We start from the raw sequence: 19,480 nt of genomic DNA, 5'->3' as shown, positions 1-19,480 counted from the left end.
TGTAGTTGGAAATATGGTAAGAGTGCGTACGACTTTTTTATGATAACTGCATGCTGGTAAAGTAGGGCGCGGAGTGGCAGCTATCGTAGTTATTGGCTGGTACATACGTAACACGTGCACGCGCAACTCAAGTCGCCAAGCAATCGGTACGTAAAGGTGAGTCTCTCTCTACTCTTCTTGATAATATAGGTCCAGTAGTGACAGAGATGACTGCATTGGACTGCATCATCGGCGGTTTGGGTTTGGTTGCAAGTCTGCGGTTGCGCGGCCGCTTCCTCCCCCGATCAGCTGTCAAAATAATATCCCAACATAAAAAATTATTAATACAAGTGTGAAATAATTATGGCGGTATCGCATGCAATAAACTGTGGAGATATTGTTCATCTTAATGTTGGAGGAACGAGGTACGGTTATAAATTCAGCAAATCATACTCAGAAAATACCCCTTTGTCTCTCTCTCTCTCTCTCTCTCTGTTTTTCCCCCTCTTCCTCTCCTCTTACTGTTTTTTGTTTTCATCAGTGTTTTCGAATAAATAAATTTACGCTATGGTGATACACGCGTATTATCAATTATTCAGCGCTTATTATTTAATTGGCTTCGGCTCAATTAGAACTACCAACCATGTGCCTTCAATTTCACTCACACTTGTCACTTAAGTGCTCAAATTTTCAGGTTCTCCACATCTCGCCAAACGTTGTCCTGGGTCCCCGACTCATTTTTCACGGCACTTCTGAGTGGCCGAATTTCCAGCTTACGAGATGAGACTGGAGCGCTGTTTATAGACAGAGATCCAAAAATATTTTCAGTCATTTTGAGTTACCTGAGAACAAGGGATATCGATCTGAAAAATGCAGATCTTCGTGCTCTTAGGCACGAGGCTGAATATTACGGCATTGCGCCCTTAGTCAAGCGATTAATGCTCTGTGAAGATTTATCCCAATCATCATGCGGTGACGTTTTATTTTATGGCTACTTGCCGCCACCGAGTAAGTTCAAGTATTTTTCATCATTGTGAATTTGTTGTGAATATTAGGTAGTGTTAGCTATGTTATTCTTTCTCTTTTGTTCCTGCTGCTTTACGCCTTTATTGGAGTTGAAAAGTTTCCATTTGTTTGTCCTTTTTTACCTGAGATGCGTTGCTAATATCGATGTTTGTTTCCAATCTGTCATCGGCATTTATTTCATCTACTTATTCGATATATCAAACTAAAAGTGAGAGCTACAGGTGTATCTCGTCAGGTTTGACTGCGCAGTACAAAAATTTTCGTAGTATTTTCTCCACAGTATATCAGCGAATTTTACACATTAAGCAATAGTTGTTTCATTGTCTTGTAAATATTTGAATAATTCAATCTTGAGCGTCTTCTTTTTTTTTTTTTTGGTCATAAACTAAAGACAATTGACAGTTTAATCGGAAAGCTAAAGAAACGAAACTAACTTGATTTTTTTTTTTTTTTTTCTACTTTCAATCTTCAAGCTTCCGGGTGCATCGTAGTGCGAATTTGCCCTAGCCGCACATGTATTTCGACGAAATATGATGTTCACTAGAGGGATTAATACTGCGAATAATAGCTTCGACTGATCAAATAAATTTTATATTCCCACAGATATCCCTCTGCAAGAACCAGCCACAGCAATAACACCGGCCAATGATGTTTCTGTACATGGCAGAACAGGCGGCGTCCCGATGATTTCCAGAGTCGAGATTCCTAATAACCAGCAATCGATTATCGTCACATCGTGTTCTTCTAGTACCACTAATAGTAATGGTAAACTGCTGAAACTACTGAAAAACTTCCATCGCTAGATTTTTCCTACATTTTGAGTATTTAATAAAGACTCATCTAATCTTTTACGATCCACAGTGAATAATGGAAGTCAACAAAGTCAACGAGCTTCTCTTCCAACTCATGTGCGTAATTCTTCTCTCGATTACCGAGTCTCACAGCGAGGATTACCCCATACACGCACTCCGTCCCTAGATTTGAGGCATGTTAGAAATGGTTCAGCGGATCTGAACAAGATATTCAGAAATGACGTTGGTCTAGTGTTTGGTGGTCAGCAAGGTAAGTTTACTATCGGATTTAAGCAATTTTTCGTAGCTATGGGAACAAAAGGACAGTCACAGCAGTGAAAACACAAACAACTGCAAAATATCTAACGATAAATTACTTCAAGTTTCAGCATGGGTCGATCCGTTGAGGGTGCAAATTATAAAGGCCCACCACAACTGGATAGTCATTGCTTACGCACACTTTATAACTTGCTACCGTTTAAAAGATTCGTCCGGTTGGCAGCATGCATTCACAAGTCCTCATATCGAATCAATAATTGAACGAGTAGCAATAAATGCTAAAATGGGTAGCGGCACAGATGGTAAAATGGTCGCAATTTCATACGGAAGTCAAGTTCGACTGTGGAGCGTGTCGGAGGAAGGGATAAAGACAAATATCGGAACATTCAATCTGAACGTTCGTGTTGAATATCTATTTTTCATTGGTAGCCAGTTGGTTGCCCTTTCTTCGACTGGGAAAATTGGAGTGTGGCATGCCATGACCCACCACTGGCAAATACAAGATGTTGTTCCGATATCGTCTTTTGATACAGCTGGTTCATTTCTGTTGCTCGGATGCAACAATGGATCCATTTATTATATTGGTAGGTTCTCACTCTTAGTTCTCAGCCCAGTTTTACAATGCTAGTCTTGTGTTTATGAGACTCACGACTCATATTTATCTATTAATGTTCTAGATATGCAGAAATTTCCACTCAGAATGAAGGACAATGATTTACTGGTCACTGAGCTCTACCGTGATCCCAGTCATGATCCGATCACTGCTATTTCTGTTTATCTTACACCAAAGACCAGTAAGTTTTATCAACATGTCAGTTGATTTATTTTGTAGAATTAAGCAATCATGTGCTGTACTCACTGTGTCTCATTTGCCGCAACTGACATGACGTGTTGATACTTATTTCAACGATGATCCAGTGGGCTATACTTAATCCAATTAAGGTTAAGCATGTTGTTCACCCTAAATAGAGATTGAATACAGTAATCGAGAATTCTGCTTAAATACGTAAGATAGTGCTGTAAACCTTGAGTGAGCGAGTGCAGAAAATGACGGGCCGAATAATTGATGCATTGTTCTATACATGAATACAATAGTAGCTTCGAATTTTATGGCCAGTGACTGTACGTCGTATAAAGTTTAGTCTTTAGTTTTGACGTTCACATATTTTTCGTTGATAATCATAATTTCACCATCATCGTGTTTGGTCATGTTATCTCCATGTTCATGAGAATCGTCAGTATCATCCCATTATACGTATCAGAATATCGACGTCATTATACTAACCAATTGCAACATGTATTCACGCTTGATAGTGTGTATAAGAAATCACATTGCTATAAGTGTATTATAACAAAGTCCCAAAGATTAATCTTATGATTTGCCTTGCGCTCTCCCAAAATACCTTTATCATTACTATTATTATTCGAGCATTTGCAAGATTCTCTATAGAAATATTACATATTACATTGTTTCCTTCATATTTTCATACCGTACAACTGGATTCATAGCACAAGGCAAGTATATGACATGGGTGTTCAGGAATTACAAGCGTTGTGTATACAAATACAAAAATCGTATTATTGAAAAGCATGGACATTACGCATACATCTTCGGAGACGACCGAGTGTTACTGCACCTTTAATGTTACCCTTAGGCGTAGCTTTCCCTCCCTCTCAAGGGGTTACCATTTATTTTTCTACATCGCTATTTAGAGAATCGTCTCCGCATCATCGTAGAGTAAACCATCTTGGAGAGAATCCTCATTGTCTTTCAAATAATTTTCTGGGTTTAACTTCAACATAGATATTATATCTGAAATATAAATCTTTCCATAAAAGTTGGTATTGAATGTGCTTGTCCAGTTGTACGATATTGTGCCATATCAATCCCATCATTACAAGGTCTTTACGGAGTGTGTCCATTCTCATGTTCTTTACATCTGTTTGGCTATTGGTTTTTTTTCATCATTATAGTAGCCTGCTTGCTCTCCCTATTCATAGCCTTATGTTACATGCCAGCATCTGAGAGGGGGAGGGAAGGTAACAAAAATCAAAAGTATATTCGCTTTTACACAGATTTATTTGTACCTGTAATATACATCGTTTCTTAAGAAAATTATTGAATCGCCATAAAAAAAATTATCTACACTCCGGCTTTCACTCATTTTGCAGAAAGATTTTTTTATCATATGTTTAATTACTATCTCACAGCTTCACCATAACGTAGTTTACAATTATTGACCAACTATGGACTCACGCATGGTTTTTTTCGCTTCCTTATTGATTGTGCAATACATTGCAGCTGTCGTTGCAAACTAAATGAAAGGATTTACAATTACAAATATCAGCGTGCACGCGAGTTTTTTTTTTTTTTTTTTTTTTTTTTTTTAATGCAGGCACCGCATTTTTATGATAAATTCATTAATGTTTGCGTGTCAGCTTGTACCCCGTATCTGTCGTTCATCGCTGTATGATAATATGCATATTTATCGTGAGCTAGTACCTAGGCCCCCATTAATTTCTTCTCAATCATCTCTACTTTTTTGTATTGAACACACTGCAAATCAAATTTGTATAATGAATTTTCATGTATAATATAATTTCGAAAATTTGGTCAAGTAAATAATTTCGATTTTAGAAACGACTGATACGCTTTACTAATGATATATTATTACCAGAAGATTTCCTATACCTTCTCACAGGTCTGTGTGGGAATTGGATTGAAATTGCTTACGGTACAAAATCGGGGAGCGTACGCGTTATCGTACAGCATCCTGAGACTGTCGGTCACGGACCTCAACTCTTCCAAACATTCACTGTCCATCAGAGTAGCGTTACTAAGGTATTCAAATTTAAGAAAACTAACAGTATGCCGCCTTGGAACTAAGATTACCTAATTTTCCATATTCAATTCTGCTAATTCTTCATTGCAGGTTACACTGTCAGAAAAGTTCCTGGTATCTGTATGCTCTGAATACAATCACGTTAGAAGTTGGGCAGTAACAAGATTTCGAGGTATGATATCCACACAGCCAGGGTCCACTCCGGAAGCTAGTTTTAAGATAGTTTCACTCGACGCTGTTGAACCGTGCGTTAGTTACAACGCTGGCAATGATTTTGGTGCGTAACTAATCAAAGTACATTTTTTTTTACGGATACCTACAGAGTCAGTTCACTATTCAAATCATGTACATTTTGTAGGTCCGTTTGGTGAACAGGACGACGAACAAGTATTTGTGCAAAAAGTTGTGCCGGAAACAGATCAACTGTTTGTGAGACTCGCTTCCAATGGCAATAGAGTTTGTGTGATTGAATCGGTAGATGGTAGCGTTATAAGTTCATTCTGTGTCCACGAGTGCGAAGGATCCAGTCGCATGGGATCTAGACCTAGGCGGTTCATTTTCACCGGTCATTCTAATGGAGCCATCCAGATGTGGGACCTAACTACTGCCTTAGATTTGTGTTCTAAAATTGACCAGGGTAAAGTTATTTTTACTTTTATTTTTTAACTTTATTCTATATAATCGTGCGGTTTCAAATATGCTGTGCAAAGGTTTATACATTAGATAAGTCAGATTTTCTTGATACTGTCACTATGGAGACTCGCAGCGTCTCATTGAAATATAATATTTCAGTGAAAAAAGTTAACGGCGGCCCGACACCGGAAGAATTATGGAAATTACTGGACCAATGTGATTTGAGCAACAGCCACTGCTCGACTCCGTGCATCAGTCCTTCTCCGTCGCTAATATCAGCTGGAACTCGAATTAAGGCAAGCAATGTACTATTTTTAAATCAATCTCAACATCTGGAACCTCCCAATGGTTCCAGTCAGCTCACGTGAATGCAAATATCAGAAATAACACCAGGGATGGTGAAAATATTTGCCAGTCAAACTTAATCATTGAATAGAGAGTTGTATTTGAGTTGAAACGCAAACTTTGGCCAGCGGGTTTTTTTTTATCTGGAGCAAGTTTTCTGTTTGCACTTGATCGTCTTTCTATCATCACTGTTACTCAATCTATATGATTCGTAATTTAATATTTCGTTTATTAACAATTAGTTGATCTTATCTTCAACTTTATTTGAAGTTCCTACAGCATCTATACGTTTATCGATGTGAAGTTACACTCGAATTATAGTTGATCTTTAACTTATTATCATTATTATTATAATTTTTAAATTACGGGCCCGAATCTGAACTAGTCTTTCAAAAATTAAAGAATCCCCCCTCCCAAATTACCCGTCATATGGCGTACCGCTCCGTCGCCGTTGGTAATTACAGCCGCGAGTAACTCGTGTGTAACTTCTCGAAGTGAAGTGCAATATCTTTTCTAATAATGAAATCCAGAGGAAAGTAATTAAAAATTAGCACTAGACTCAATATGTTGCATTTCGTTACTGAATCGTTGCTGAACGCAAGAGCGTCAGAGATAGTCATTTTATGTGGTATCCGCATAAGTAGCCGTCTCTCTTACTAAAGGGTCAGCGTTCAGGAATCAATAAATGACCCCATGTGTATAAGAACGTCCTCATCACACCAATGGGTCACTATGCATTCATGGTATATTTTAAATAATTTATGTTGATAGGACAAAGATAATGAATATCTTATGATTCGCTATATATTAATATAATATTATAGCCTAATTTTCTTGGTCTTCGATGCAATTAAAAAATGATGGTAATGCTGAGTTATTTTTCAGTTGGTTGCATGTACTTTATTGGCGCGTAGCGTTTGTACTATTTTTCAAGTCAAAGGTACAAATATTCATACAATGTTTTTTTTTTCTACAATATATAGTTGAAGGTCTTGACGTTTGCTTGATAAATGAACTTCTGAATGATTTTCATACCAATTATGAACGGAGGATGATGTTCTCATTGTAACAAACCATTAAAATGGCATCAAATGTATAAAGTTTTGATAAATAGTTATACTGATATATTTTTGTTATATTTATCTCAAAGACATGTATGGTATAGGTAGAATTGCGCAGCTAGAAATTCCTTGTGTAATCATACGTACGTACAACGTGGTAGCAACGAATAGCGATCTTTATTGCATTTAGTTTTCAAATAATTTCTAGGTTTAGTTGAAACTCCACTTCAGGACAATGCGTTGTATTTATTGCCGATGCTTGAGGCATTTTCAACTCCGCGACTCTAAGTAAATGTATAATAACAATAGAATATTATATAATAATGCTGTTGTAATTATCTTCTCTGTGATCTAAATAAATTAAATGCAGTTTTCTACTACTGAAAATTTTCTGGGTTCAAACAGAGCATAAATATATTGAATTTATTTAAAAACGTTTATTTATTATTTATCAACATTTATATTAGGTACATTAAAAAATAGTCATACCTTTTGCACCAACATTATCTAGATTTGTTTGAAAATGTCAATGCCACTTCACAATTATTTAGTCTATTTAAACACCTATGTACTCCTACACCCGTTTTCCAAGACAAGGGTATACGAACCATTCTATAAGTATTTATCAATAATTCATATCTTCGAACATTCGCCTGAAGTAAATTTTATTCTTCACTGATAACAATAACGAGTGAATAAGCCTGGTTAAAATGCGATCAATTATCACAGGACTTCCACTGTTTGCTTGATTAAAACAGTGACATAAGCAGTGTAATGAAGTCCTTGTTATCACATCAGCTGTTCAACTTACTTTTATTTTACACGATCGAATTATGGATGTACCTGTGTATAACTATGCTTGGGACTGGAAGGAGAAAATCTCTTCCATGTTTGTGTATAAATAACTGAATCATTTACAGGCACTGTGGTGATATATTTTTCTATACACGATGAGATTTAACTTGGAAACTGTTATTCTAGAAAACATTCTCGTATTATTCGCCGCATGTGCCTTGTGCAGGAACAATATAAACTCGCAGGTCCTTTAAGGATTTTGAACTATATGTCAAATTGTACGTCTAAATACTGTGTTTATGGTATTATAAAGTGATATGGAAGACATTGAAGATTTAATCGTTAACAACTATCAGAAAGTGTGAAATGCGAATTACACTAATAACTGTAGTACCTAATTACATCAGTTTATTGATGCGTACGTTGAAGAAAATTTGTTATGAAATAACATTGAAATTTTTTGTAAAAAGAAAAAAAGATAAGAGCAAACGAAAAAAGTTGATTAGATCAGTGTACGTAATTCATGTAATACAGTGATTTTATTATGCACTAACTACTTCAAAGTGGATCAATATGCCAGAACAATTTGTTGCTGAACCAAGCAGGATTTGTCATAGGTGTCAACAAAGAACACCACCCGATTACTCCGGCAAAAAATAAGCTGAGCAATATTTTTCTTCTCGCTGGATCCTTGCAAGCCAAAACTTCGGTGAGATCTGGAAATCCCATGTGGTTGCAAAATGCGTGGGCTGTAAATGGTGCTATGTAATGACCTGTGAAAAATGTTGAGGAAAAAGATTGAAGAGTGCAGTTGAGCGTGTAAAATTAATGTACAATATGTATTTGCTTGCGGTGCGAGAGCAATGTTTATTACTAACCAGTTTTAGCAAATAGAAATGCTGCGTAGGCACCAAACAGTGTTGTGTAAACGAATTGAAAACCTGCAAAACAAAAAAATGTGTTGAAAATTGAAACATTATAAGGTAACAAATTATTTCAACTGTGCGATGAAATACAAAACTTACACTAGCATTTCTAGTTCAAATGATGTACCGAAATACTCACTGCATAACTTAAGAGCATCTTGAAATTTTACACCCGCCCTGATCATTTCAATAACGTGATGAAAATGTGCAACGCCAAAGAACAATGGGCATATGAAAATAGCGGTAGTAGGTTTATAACACTCTAGAAGTAGCGGAAGCATACAGGCTCTGAAAGTCCATTCCTCGGATAAAGGAGCGACAATTCGGTTCCGCCACCATATGAGCGATCTAATATTTTTTGTAGAGTGCATGGGTGCTGCAAAGGTGAAATTGAAAACAAAGTTGAATCAATTGTTCGTTAACATATGAAAATTTTATATTTAGCGTTCCCAAACTCACCGGCGTATAATTTCCATGGCCCATTCAGTGCCTGGACACTCAGTGGCCCCAAGAACAATATCATGGTTAAAAGGAGCGGTAAAACAGCCGCTTGAAATAAACCGACCAATTTTATGCCCAGCAGTTCCCAAATGGTAGTCTGAAGTTTGTTTAATTATTTACATGTGATGTTGCTCAAAAACAGTGCCAATGAAACGAAATAACGTACCTTTTGTAACATGGATCTGCTTATTCCAAAGTATACGAATAACGGGGACACAAACATCATGATAAAGGCGCTGAGAAATCTTTTTTTAATCGTCTCATTATGCTCTCTGTAAAAAATAGATTATAGTTCATCTCCATTTCCTCTATAGTTCCTCCCCATAAGTTTGAGATCAATTTTTCAGCGCGCGTCGGGAAATCGAAGTTCAAATTATCGGGAAGAAACGCGGAGCGCCGATGCGACAATGTGGGAGGGGGGGAGTTTTTCGTCGATTTCTTTGACTCTTGTTGAATGAAAATTAAACAACAGTGTGCGATGTGTAGAGGCTTCCGGGGGAGGGGGGAGGCTGGCTGGCTTTCCAAGGGCTAGTGGGTGCAACCTGATTTGGACGAGTTTAGCAGTACGCGCGTCGATTCCCGCATTCGTACCGTGTGCGTGTCGCGTGCGTGCTGCGATTATGACGATTGAACGACGCGGAGTGTCGTTAAAAGTAAAACGAATGTTGTAGGGGAACGAGTAAATGAAAGTCGACGCGACAAAAGCCAAGCGAGGCTTTCATCGGCCATGAAAATTTACTCATAGTTGATCGTGAAAATTTGTGCACCGACAGACGAGTTAGACGGGGGCCCGAGCAAGAATCCGGCGGCTCTCTGGGACACGAAACAGTTATACATTTTCTTCGTGGTCCGTTGTTAAAGGGCTAGTTCTATGTATGTACATACATCGTGCGGCTGAGGCGCGAGGGCGTAACGATGATATACGCAGCTACGGGTAGGCTCGCGAATTAATTTTACCTATGGTACGGCGAATTCCATATGTAGAGACTGGCTACGTAGACGACAGATAACGTGAAACATGACAAAATCGCGGTGGTGCGAGAAAAATCTGTATTTTCCTCGGTCTCCACCATACTGACGTTCGTTGAATCACGTGACACGCTATAGCGGATAAAATCGTGTCCGATTGGCAGTCGCGCAGTAGTCGTCCGTGTAGTGAGAAGATGGCCGCCGTGCTCGATGGATGTGTCGCCATTGTTTAGTGTATAGTTTTTCCCCGTTTTTCTTATAAAATAATCGGGATACACCTAACTTCAAGATGCCGAGCGCGTCATTCACATCGTCACGTAGCTACGTCCGCAGATCCCGGAGGAAAGGCGCCAACAGAATCCCGTTACCCTCTAGAACAACATCGGGTATGTAATAGAACGGGGCTATAGGCGGCTGCTGCTACTGCTGCTCCTCGTAAGGTTCGCGGCTTAGCTCGCTCGGCTCGTCGTTCAGCTTGCGTTTCGCTCCGACTCCTTTCCTGCCTACTCAACTAACATCGATTCTCCTCTTTCCTATTCTCATCGTCTATTCTCATTGTACGATCTATTATTAAATATTATCCAATGTCATTTCTCCGATTACCAACGAGTTCGTACAATATCCGATTTGCATGGACATTTGTCACACTATGTACCTACTTACATGCATACGATCATACTACTACTAAATCGGCATTCCCTCCCTAATCTCGATTACAACGAGCAGAAAAATTAATATACTACATATGCAGCAAAGCATATTATGCGTATCTACATACATACGTGTGTATCGATGTAACGTGAAAGAGCAACAAAGAGAAAAGCTCCCCAAAAATGTCGATTATCATCATCCACACCCAGAGGTGTACCCGACGTAACTATATTTATTTGACGTCTATTCCATTTATACCAAGCTACTTTACCCTTCTGGAGTGTCATATAAATATTCACGGTGCATGGATTATTCGATTTTCCTAACTGGAATTTCAGAATCGTGTAATCCGGCATTTTTAAATGCCAATCATGTCACGTGAAATCGATCACAATTAATATTAATTTGCCATACAAAAACTATACAATTATGAAACAATAAAAAAACGCTGCTTCTGTCTTAATTCTGGGTAGCGTGTGTCTGCAACGAAAAACGTCTGTATGCTAATGAATTTATTAGCATATGCTGTAGTTACAGCAGATGTGCCACAGAATTCAATTTCATTTATGTTAAATTTCCACTATCTATACATTGTGCCACTACTGCTTTGGACAGTGGATTGAAATATATTTCAACGTATAAAAATAACCTTTCCATTGCGTTATTCCTTGATGTAAGAGATTTACACTTCCCATTGTTGCTGCTGTGTTTTTTATCTGCGCTGCTCTAAGAACAACGTTCTACGTGTGTGTGTGTTTTTTTTTTTTTCCCTATACATAACTTATGGTTATCTCATCTTATTCACTGAGGACTATGAATTAAATAAGAAAATTCATTTGCCTTGTAGGGACAAGATTAACTTCAAATCTCTATATTGAAAAATTCCATCATCGTGGATACGTGTTCTACAATCGCCAGAGACGCCGTCAATATTCAAGAAGCCTGATCGGTGCTTCCTAAGTTATAAAATTTATAATATTTATCAAACTGATTTATCTATTGAAATGATTCGATCTAATTTTGTACGATGATCAAAATAGTGATGGTTTTTTTTTATGAAAGTTCAATTATCGAATAAATCGGTGCAAAACTTATCGCATTAGAGCCAAGTCGTGTGCTCATACAAGAACAAGCAAGACGAGATGGAGAGACCAGTTCTTTTCTTTAAATATTTATTTTATAAATATTTGAAATCCATAGCTGCATCAATATCCTTCAAATATTAAGATTTAAAAATTTCATGCTCACTTTCTCAGCCGAACCATGCGAGCTACCGTGTCCAGCTTCAAATCCAATTCCTTCAGGAGGCGGGGGTGTAGGAGGAGGCAGAGGATCTTCGCCTAGTGTTTCGGGGATAGCCGCCCCTTCTCCGTCTCATTCGCACTCGTCACCCTACGATCTTCGCCGTAAGAGTCCCCCGCATCCGGATCCTGCACCTGGCACGAGTTCAGCACTACCACCTCCCGGAGGAAGCAGTATCGCCGCTGCTCTTGGAACCTCATCTTTACCAGCCAGAAAGCGACCTAGGAGAACGTGCTCACTTTCAACTGATGGTAGGCAATGAATTGTTCTTCTTCTCTTCAAATAAAGATTACAAATCTTTTCTTTTACTCGCCATCGATGTAAAACTGTATTGCATTATATTGCTGAGCAGGAGTTTAGCAATTGTCACATTGAACCTGGCTGCTAGCTTCAGCTTCATTAGCAAACTTTCAACTTAATCCGGTTATACATGTATTTTCTTTTTCAACTCTGTGTTAACACTGAGGTTACTTAATCGCTTTTACCTTATTTCAAACTAAACATAAATTGAAGGGGTAATGTTTAAATGATCACTAGAGGAAAATTGAAAATCAATTCGTACTTTTTCATTATATTTCTAAAAGTATTCATTTATTTATTTCACTCTGCGGTAGGCACAAATACAAACACAGCTGCACACTACCTACAGTACGAGTTGCCGGATGAGGTGCTGCTGACGATATTCAACTACTTAATGGAACAAGATTTGTGCCGTGTCTCGCAAGTGTGTAAACGTTTTCAAGCGATTGCGAATGACACGGAATTGTGGAAGTCGTTGTATCAGCAAGTTTACGAGTATGATTTGCCACTGTTTAATCCGGCACCTTGTAAATTCGAATTTATCTCGCCGGACGAATCGGATTATTCGAACCCCTGGAAAGAAAGTTTTCGACAGTTGTACAGAGGAGTGCACGTCAGGCCTGGTTTTCAGGATCTTAAATTCAAGGGTAGAAATCTCCCATATTTCAACACTGTACAAGGGGCTTTAGACTTTGTTGAAGAATATAGGAGTAGCAATGGATCGACGCCAAATGCGAACTCAACTACCAATGTTCAAGGTAACTGTTGCATCAATAATTCGCAAGGCACCGAGGAAACGCCCCTGCACCTAGTATTTTTACATGCCGGGACATACCGTGGTGAATTTCTCATCATTGACTGCGACGTAGCTTTGATAGGAGCTGCCGCAGGCAACGTCGCCGAGTCTGTTATTTTAGAAAGAGAATCAGAATCGACAGTCATGTTCGTTGAAGGTGCTAAACGCGCGTACGCAGGCCACCTCACTCTCAAATTCACACCTGATGTAACCAGCACTGTACAACATCATAAACATTACTGTTTGGAAGTAGGCGAAAATTGTAGTCCAACGGTCGATCACTGCATTATTCGTAGTTCGAGCGTCGGTAAGTTGTTCAGATTGACACAAAACTCTCCAAACTTGACACTATTGTCCCTCATTGATATTAATATATGAATTTTGATTAAACAGTTGGAGCAGCGGTCTGTGTGTCGGGTGTTGGGGCAAATCCTGTGGTGAAAAATTGCGACATATCTGACTGCGAAAACGTTGGCCTGTATGTAACGGACTATGCCCAAGGCACCTATGAGGACAACGAAATATCCCGAAATGCACTGGCGGGGATTTGGGTGAAAAACTACGCGAATCCGATTATGAGAAGAAATCACATCCACCACGGTAGAGATGTTGGGATATTTACGTTTGATAACGGCCTAGGATACTTTGAGGCGAATGATATTCATAATAATCGAATCGCTGGTTTTGAAGTCAAAGCGGGTGCTAATCCGACCGTTGTGCACTGCGAGATACATCATGGTCAAACGGGCGGCATATACGTTCATGAGAACGGTCTTGGACAATTCATCGACAACAAAATTCACTCGAACAATTTTGCTGGCGTTTGGATAACATCAAATTCTAATCCAACGATTCGTAGAAATGAAATATACAATGGTCATCAAGGTGGGGTTTACATATTTGGCGAAGGCCGTGGCCTTATAGAGCATAATAACATTTACGGCAATGCTCTCGCCGGGATACAAATCCGGACGAACTCAGATCCGATTGTCCGACACAACAAAATTCACCATGGACAACATGGTGGTATATATGTTCATGAAAAAGGTCAAGGTTTGATCGAGGAAAACGAAGTTTACGCCAATACGTTGGCCGGGGTTTGGATAACGACGGGATCAACTCCAGTTTTAAGAAGGAATCGAATCCACAGTGGCAAACAGGTCGGAGTTTATTTCTATGACAATGGTCATGGGAAATTGGAAGACAATGATATTTTCAATCATTTGTATTCTGGAGTACAGATTAGGTATGATTTGAGACTGAGAATTTCGTTATTTATGCTACGTATAACAAATTATTGACAAAGATTCTTCCTTTCAGGACTGGGAGCAATCCTGTCATTAGAGGGAACAAAATATGGGGTGGACAAAACGGTGGAGTCCTCGTGTACAATAGCGGTCTAGGCCTTTTAGAACAGAATGAAATTTTCGACAATGCCATGGCAGGTGTTTGGATTAAAACTGACAGTAATCCAACGTTAAAAAGGAATAAAATATTCGATGGAAGAGATGGCGGAATTTGTATATTCAATGGGGGAAAAGGTTTGTACCCTGAACTCATTTGTATGTGTACTTTCGGAATTAAGCCTCACTGTTTTAACTTTGTCCAAATAACAGGTATACTCGAAGAGAACGACATATTCCGAAATGCGCAGGCTGGAGTTCTAATTTCAACCCAATCGCATCCAGTCCTTAGGAGAAATCGTATTTTTGATGGATTAGCCGCAGGAGTCGAGATAACGAACAATGCGACCGCCACATTGGAGTTCAATCAGATCTTCAACAACCGATTTGGAGGTCTTTGTCTCGCCAGCGGAGTTCAGCCAACAACTAGAGGTAAAGGTCGAGCCGATTCCATACTTTTTTTCCTTATGGTTTGCAAAGATTATGCACTGCCAGTTAATCTCCTCGATAATCGTAATTCTTACATTACGTTTTATGCCCTGTAGGTAATAAGATATTCAACAATCAAGACGCAGTGGAGAAAGCTGTCGGTAATGGCCAATGTCTTTACAAAATTTCATCGTACACGTCGTTCCCGATGCATGACTTTTACCGTTGTCAAACGTGCAATACGACAGATCGTAATGCTATCTGTGTAAATTGTATAAAAACCTGTCACGCTGGCCACGACGTAGAATTCATCCGGCACGATAGGTGAGTAGTATTATTTTATTTGAAAACCCCCGAAATCATGGCTCCATTTCAGGCGATTCTCCCGAGCGTCTCACCGACGAATACATTCCACATTCTCAGTACCAAAAATTCTTGTGCACAGATTTTTTTGCGACTGTGGAGCTGGAACCTTGAGTAACCAGTGTCAGCTGCAGGGTGAGCCGACGCAGGACACCGATACTTTATATGATAGTGCTGCACCCATGGAGTCACACACGCTCATGGTCAACTAGATGTAGCTAAAGTGAACCAACTGGTCCCAAATCCGTAAGTTAGATGGATCCGTTGAGATAAACGTGCAGTAATAACAATAGTAATCTGTTGTCGAGTTCTTTGATATCATTATTATTATTATTAAACTCATGAAAATCCCAATATCGACAGAGTTATTGGCAAACTGAATAATTAAAGCTTTACCAAATTCCAAATGACATACCCAACTATTGGAAAGACCGTGCGATTCCTACTATTTTACTAATTATTTCTTGTTAAATTTCACTGAACACTTATTTTCATCTTCACATGAATTTTACCATTTTTAATGTTTTTATTTATTTACAATAGATTATACGCGTACGCGTATTTAATTCCAATAACTTTGTTATATCGTATGTCTAAATACAGCATTGTATTCTTTCAACCAAAAGTTGTGCATTATCAATGGTATTGAGACACATTAAGAGAAGAACAGCTACCAAAACCAAGAGCTCCTCTCAGTTGTTGCTTCTCTTGATAGTCGAATAAAATATTTGTATATAAGCATAATTTGAATACAAGTAGAGATTTATTGGTATATACAAGAACATTGAAATTTACATTGTCGTTAACACGCAACGAATGGTTGTTGGTTATATGATGCTAAAATTTTCTAAATTTTACATAAACGTTTCAAAATATAATAACGATGATGAAGAACTCTGTCGCAGTCAGTTTTGTATCCATAAAAATAAAATACCTAATTGCACAATGAGAAAAATATCGAGTTTGAAAACTGAAAACTGAACTGATACACATGACGCAGCCTGAGGTAGCTAATTCCTTCTAAACATAATGAAAAACGATAAGTGAATGCAAAAGAAGGGAAACTGAAACAAAAGAACAACAGAAAACATAACTCATCAATATTAATTAAAAGTGTATGTATCATACCTATGCAAGCACGTTTCTTAATGAATGTAATCTATATATTAATTTTTATTAAAGGTAATGAGTGAAATGTGATGTCTGTATACGAGGAAGGTATATAAATCAAACAGTAAATACCATTTGGTTTATAACAGACTTTGCCAAATGGTTGTATGCTGTTGTGGTATTTTTTGTAAACTGTAGCTTCGAGTTTATAAATAATCTGTTGACAGTGACCTGTTCGAAAGAACGAGATTACGGAGGTGTGTGCAAAAACAAGAAAAAACGAGTGATAAAGAGAGAAAAAAAAAGAGCAAAATCTAGAATTCCACAAGATGCTTAACTGTGTATATACTATAGTGGCAAGCATCTTGCTAATAATATTGAGAAACTAAAGACAACTTTGAGCAGTTATCTGTATAAAACATTTTGTTTCCGAACGAAGAAACGTATTTTTGCAGTGGGGTACCACCGAAAACTAAACCGTCAAACAATGCCGTGTACCCGAACAATTAGAATCGGAAGATGCGTCTCGTCTTGTAATTAGGGGAGAGATCTACGACTTGCATTACCATGTTGTACTAAATCTTTTTCTACAATCAATACAACAGAAGTGCTGTGCACAAAACATTAAAAAGCAAGTAAAACATTATAATTTGGTAAAATAATCCCAGCAAACGTTTACGCATTGTAGGGGTAATATTTTTTCTTTTTTTCCCCCTTTCCCGCCCCCGAGGAAGTATGCTACATACGTACGATGCCCAAAGATAGAGTGGTAATAAATAACGAACAAAAACGTTACATGATAAAGGAAAGTAAATAATCAAATAATCAAAAAAGGGATGGAAAAAAACTGATTGAATGAAGACATTTATTCTAAAATAAAATAAATAAATGAATGGAGTATCTTATATGATACAGTAAAAAGTTAAGAGTATACATTTGATTAAAAATATATATTCTCTTGTGTTAAATAAGATGGATTAAAGCAGCTAAATGAAAAAAAAGGCAAAGTGCATAATAGAAGGATAAGAATTAAGACAAAAAGTATTTAAACTATTTAATGATTTAAACGAAAATGAAGATATTGGTGTGTACCGGTGAGAAAAAAAAAACAGCAAATCATCAAACAATAAACTGTCCGCAGAACAGTGAATCTCGAGTTGTTAAGAGTGATCCAACTGCTTTAAAAACATTGTTGTTGTTATTATTATTATTATTATTATTATTATTATTATTATTATTATTACGTTTAATATAATGTTCTGTCGTAACTCTCGAAGAGGAGAATACCCTATGATACGAACAAGCGCCTATTAGCCATGCCCCCTCCTCCCTGACCCTCGCCCCTGCCACTCTCATTATGTGTCCAGGGAATCCACACACACACACACACACACACACACACACACACACACACACACACTCACATGTATATGTATGTATAATTCAATAGATAAGAAGTCTGTGTCTACAGAGTCTGGAAGATCTGGAAATTGGGCCAGAATTTTTTTTAATCTTAAAAACTTGAAAATAGCCTGGTATCTCGTTACAAGCCTTGAATTTTTCCGGGACATGCGAATTACATTATTTTTGCACTTGGCGTACGCTTTTAAATCAATTTTCGGCAAGATAAGATACGTTCTTTCAAGTGCAGAAAGAGACGGGGCAAACAGGAGCCTCTTCTGGTTCCTGCCTCAACTTCTGGCTTTCTCTGCTCTTCTTTTGGAACTGGTGCGACTACGTCTGTCAGTTGCTACTGTCTTTATTTCAATTTTTTCTACTAAAGCCTGTATAAAACTTGTAGAGACGGGCTCTTTTTGGTTTCTAGGATATTCTCCGTATGAAGCTGAAGCTAGCGGCCAAACGTGTTGAACTTTTCGGAAATAGAACAATGCAGTTCCGTTATATCCTCATAATTCTATGAAAGTATCGGGTTTCAAGGTATTTTACAGAGTTTTGATTTTTGGATTTTATTACCTTATTCAAATGAACGTCAAAACGTTTGGTTGCTACTTCTGGCTGCTAGGCTTCAACCTCGTATTTTCCCTTCCACATCGAGGTGTCGGGGACCCAGTGGTTGCCGCATCCTAAACACTATCATTGTTACTAAATTTCAGTCAACAATAGCTTGTATTTAGTTTTACAATCTCATCCTCATTACCCATCTTAATTTCAGTTTCTCAAACATCCTATGCGTAAGTGGCTCGAATTTTTTTTGTTGCAAAATGGTTTGACAAACCTAACAGAAAAGCCTGAAACTTCGTACTCCAAACTCTGTACATTGATTACAGTAATTGTATGTAGCACATTTTGTGTTCTAAGTATCTGCCAAGTGGTAAAGATAAAAGCTACTTTTGGCATTGAATATTGTCCGTTGGTTTTAAAAGTAACGCCAAGTTGTTGTAAACAATGTATAAAATTCTCTGTAGTGTTTTTAGAAACATGTAAGACAAAAAAAAAAAAAAAAAAAAAAAAAAAAAACAAACAAGAAGACAAAGACTCCAGAGGAAACTTTTATCAACGATCAATGAAATACGTTTTATAGAAGATAATCGTGAAATGAAAAAGACGAATAGAAATCGTATATTCAGAAGCAATGCAGGTGTATGCCGGTATATTGTTATTTTGTTTTTAAACTTTATAACGGATTGAAAAATTTTCAACTTTATGTAAAGAAATTTTAGTAGGGAAAACTTAAAGTAGAATATCTGTTGTTTTTTCCATTTCTGTATTGTATAACAATATTAATTTGTTTTTCATGTGGTATTTCGTGGGCGACTAGCTAAGAATATATTTTCAAAATCGTCAAATATAAAAACCATTGTTGACTTTAATCACACTATGCCAATTGTAAAATGACACAATAGTAGACAATATTTTGTTCTCCCTATCCCAAAGATGAGGACATGATGAAATGAAGTTTTCCAACAGTAGTTACCTATAATCCGTAGCCTTAAGCATGACGACCGACAAGTGATATA

The 19,480-nt window shown here is 37.7% G+C and overlaps 3 protein-coding genes across 9 annotated transcripts; 2 read left to right on the top strand and 1 right to left on the bottom strand.

The window, feature by feature from the left end:
• The first annotated feature begins 197 nt into the window (after window positions 1-197).
• Window positions 198-8,393, top strand: LOC124217884 (BTB/POZ domain-containing protein KCTD3). 4 transcript variants are annotated; one of them, XM_046624040.2, is made up of 11 exons: window positions 198-404; window positions 674-987; window positions 1,609-1,770; window positions 1,867-2,067; window positions 2,180-2,659; window positions 2,753-2,869; window positions 4,095-4,115; window positions 4,778-4,917; window positions 5,009-5,195; window positions 5,277-5,555; window positions 5,711-8,393. In XM_046624040.2, the coding sequence occupies exons 1-11, from the start codon at window positions 343-345 to the stop codon at window positions 5,917-5,919; spliced, it is 2,172 nt and encodes a 723-aa protein (XP_046479996.1). In that variant the 5' UTR covers window positions 198-342; the 3' UTR covers window positions 5,920-8,393. The 4 variants fall into 4 exon arrangements, with proteins under 4 accessions (XP_046479996.1, XP_046479997.1, XP_046479995.1 ...); XM_046624041.2 differs by lacking the exon at window positions 4,095-4,115 and having other exon boundaries at window positions 4,757-4,917; XM_046624039.2 differs by lacking the exon at window positions 4,095-4,115 and having other exon boundaries at window positions 4,754-4,917.
• On the bottom strand, window positions 7,380-10,267 carry Sras (Ras converting CAAX endopeptidase Sras). 2 transcript variants are annotated; one of them, XM_069135591.1, is made up of 6 exons: window positions 10,137-10,267; window positions 9,346-9,451; window positions 9,138-9,276; window positions 8,818-9,054; window positions 8,631-8,693; window positions 7,380-8,525 (listed from the first exon to the last, which is right to left on the bottom strand). In XM_069135591.1, exons 1-6 carry the CDS (start codon window positions 10,250-10,252, stop codon window positions 8,311-8,313), a joined length of 876 nt encoding a protein of 291 aa, XP_068991692.1. In that variant the 5' UTR covers window positions 10,253-10,267; the 3' UTR covers window positions 7,380-8,310. The 2 variants fall into 2 exon arrangements, with proteins under 2 accessions (XP_068991692.1, XP_046480007.1); XM_046624051.2 differs by having other exon boundaries at window positions 10,065-10,162.
• Window positions 10,268-10,279: 12 nt separating this feature from the next.
• FBXO11 (F-box protein 11) lies at window positions 10,280-17,712 on the top strand. 3 transcript variants are annotated; one of them, XM_069135590.1, is made up of 9 exons: window positions 10,280-10,534; window positions 12,056-12,352; window positions 12,716-13,504; window positions 13,591-14,443; window positions 14,518-14,738; window positions 14,814-15,032; window positions 15,146-15,353; window positions 15,475-15,638; window positions 16,730-17,712. In XM_069135590.1, exons 1-8 carry the CDS (start codon window positions 10,438-10,440, stop codon window positions 15,602-15,604), a joined length of 2,814 nt encoding a protein of 937 aa, XP_068991691.1. In that variant the 5' UTR covers window positions 10,280-10,437; the 3' UTR covers window positions 15,605-15,638; window positions 16,730-17,712. The 3 variants fall into 3 exon arrangements, with proteins under 3 accessions (XP_068991691.1, XP_068991690.1, XP_046479988.1); XM_069135589.1 differs by having other exon boundaries at window positions 16,575-17,712; XM_046624032.2 differs by having other exon boundaries at window positions 15,475-17,712.
• The last annotated feature ends 1,768 nt before the right edge of the window (window positions 17,713-19,480 follow it).

Source organism: Neodiprion pinetum, chromosome 4 (genome assembly GCF_021155775.2).
Source record: "Neodiprion pinetum isolate iyNeoPine1 chromosome 4, iyNeoPine1.2, whole genome shotgun sequence".
NCBI lineage: Eukaryota > Metazoa > Arthropoda > Insecta > Hymenoptera > Diprionidae > Neodiprion > Neodiprion pinetum.
Note: the sequence above shows the minus strand (reverse complement) of the source record. Positions and strands in the feature narration are given on the sequence as shown.

What these genes read in the sequence shown, in the direction of transcription:
- Sras (XM_069135591.1), bottom strand. Translation starts at nt 10,252, where the DNA reads ATGGTGGAGACCGAGGAAAATACAGATTTTTCTCGCACCACCGCGATT. An exon ending in GCCATGGAAATTATACGCCG is followed by an intron (nt 9,055 to 9,137) that starts GTGAGTTTGGGA and finishes TCACCTTTGCAG; the next exon opens with CACCCATGCACTCTACAAAA. An exon ending in AGATGCTCTTAAGTTATGCA is followed by an intron (nt 8,694 to 8,817) that starts GTGAGTATTTCG and finishes TTTGTTTTGCAG; the next exon opens with GTTTTCAATTCGTTTACACA.
- LOC124217884 (XM_046624039.2), top strand. Translation starts at nt 343, where the DNA reads ATGGCGGTATCGCATGCAATAAACTGTGGAGATATTGTTCATCTTAAT. An exon ending in CTTAATGTTGGAGGAACGAG is followed by an intron (nt 405 to 673) that starts GTACGGTTATAA and finishes TCAAATTTTCAG; the next exon opens with GTTCTCCACATCTCGCCAAA. An exon ending in TAGTACCACTAATAGTAATG is followed by an intron (nt 1,771 to 1,866) that starts GTAAACTGCTGA and finishes TACGATCCACAG; the next exon opens with TGAATAATGGAAGTCAACAA.
- FBXO11 (XM_069135590.1), top strand. Translation starts at nt 10,438, where the DNA reads ATGCCGAGCGCGTCATTCACATCGTCACGTAGCTACGTCCGCAGATCC. An exon ending in TATATTCAATGGGGGAAAAG is followed by an intron (nt 14,739 to 14,813) that starts GTTTGTACCCTG and finishes TCCAAATAACAG; the next exon opens with GTATACTCGAAGAGAACGAC. An exon ending in GAATTCATCCGGCACGATAG is followed by an intron (nt 15,354 to 15,474) that starts GTGAGTAGTATT and finishes TCTTGTGCACAG; the next exon opens with ATTTTTTTGCGACTGTGGAG.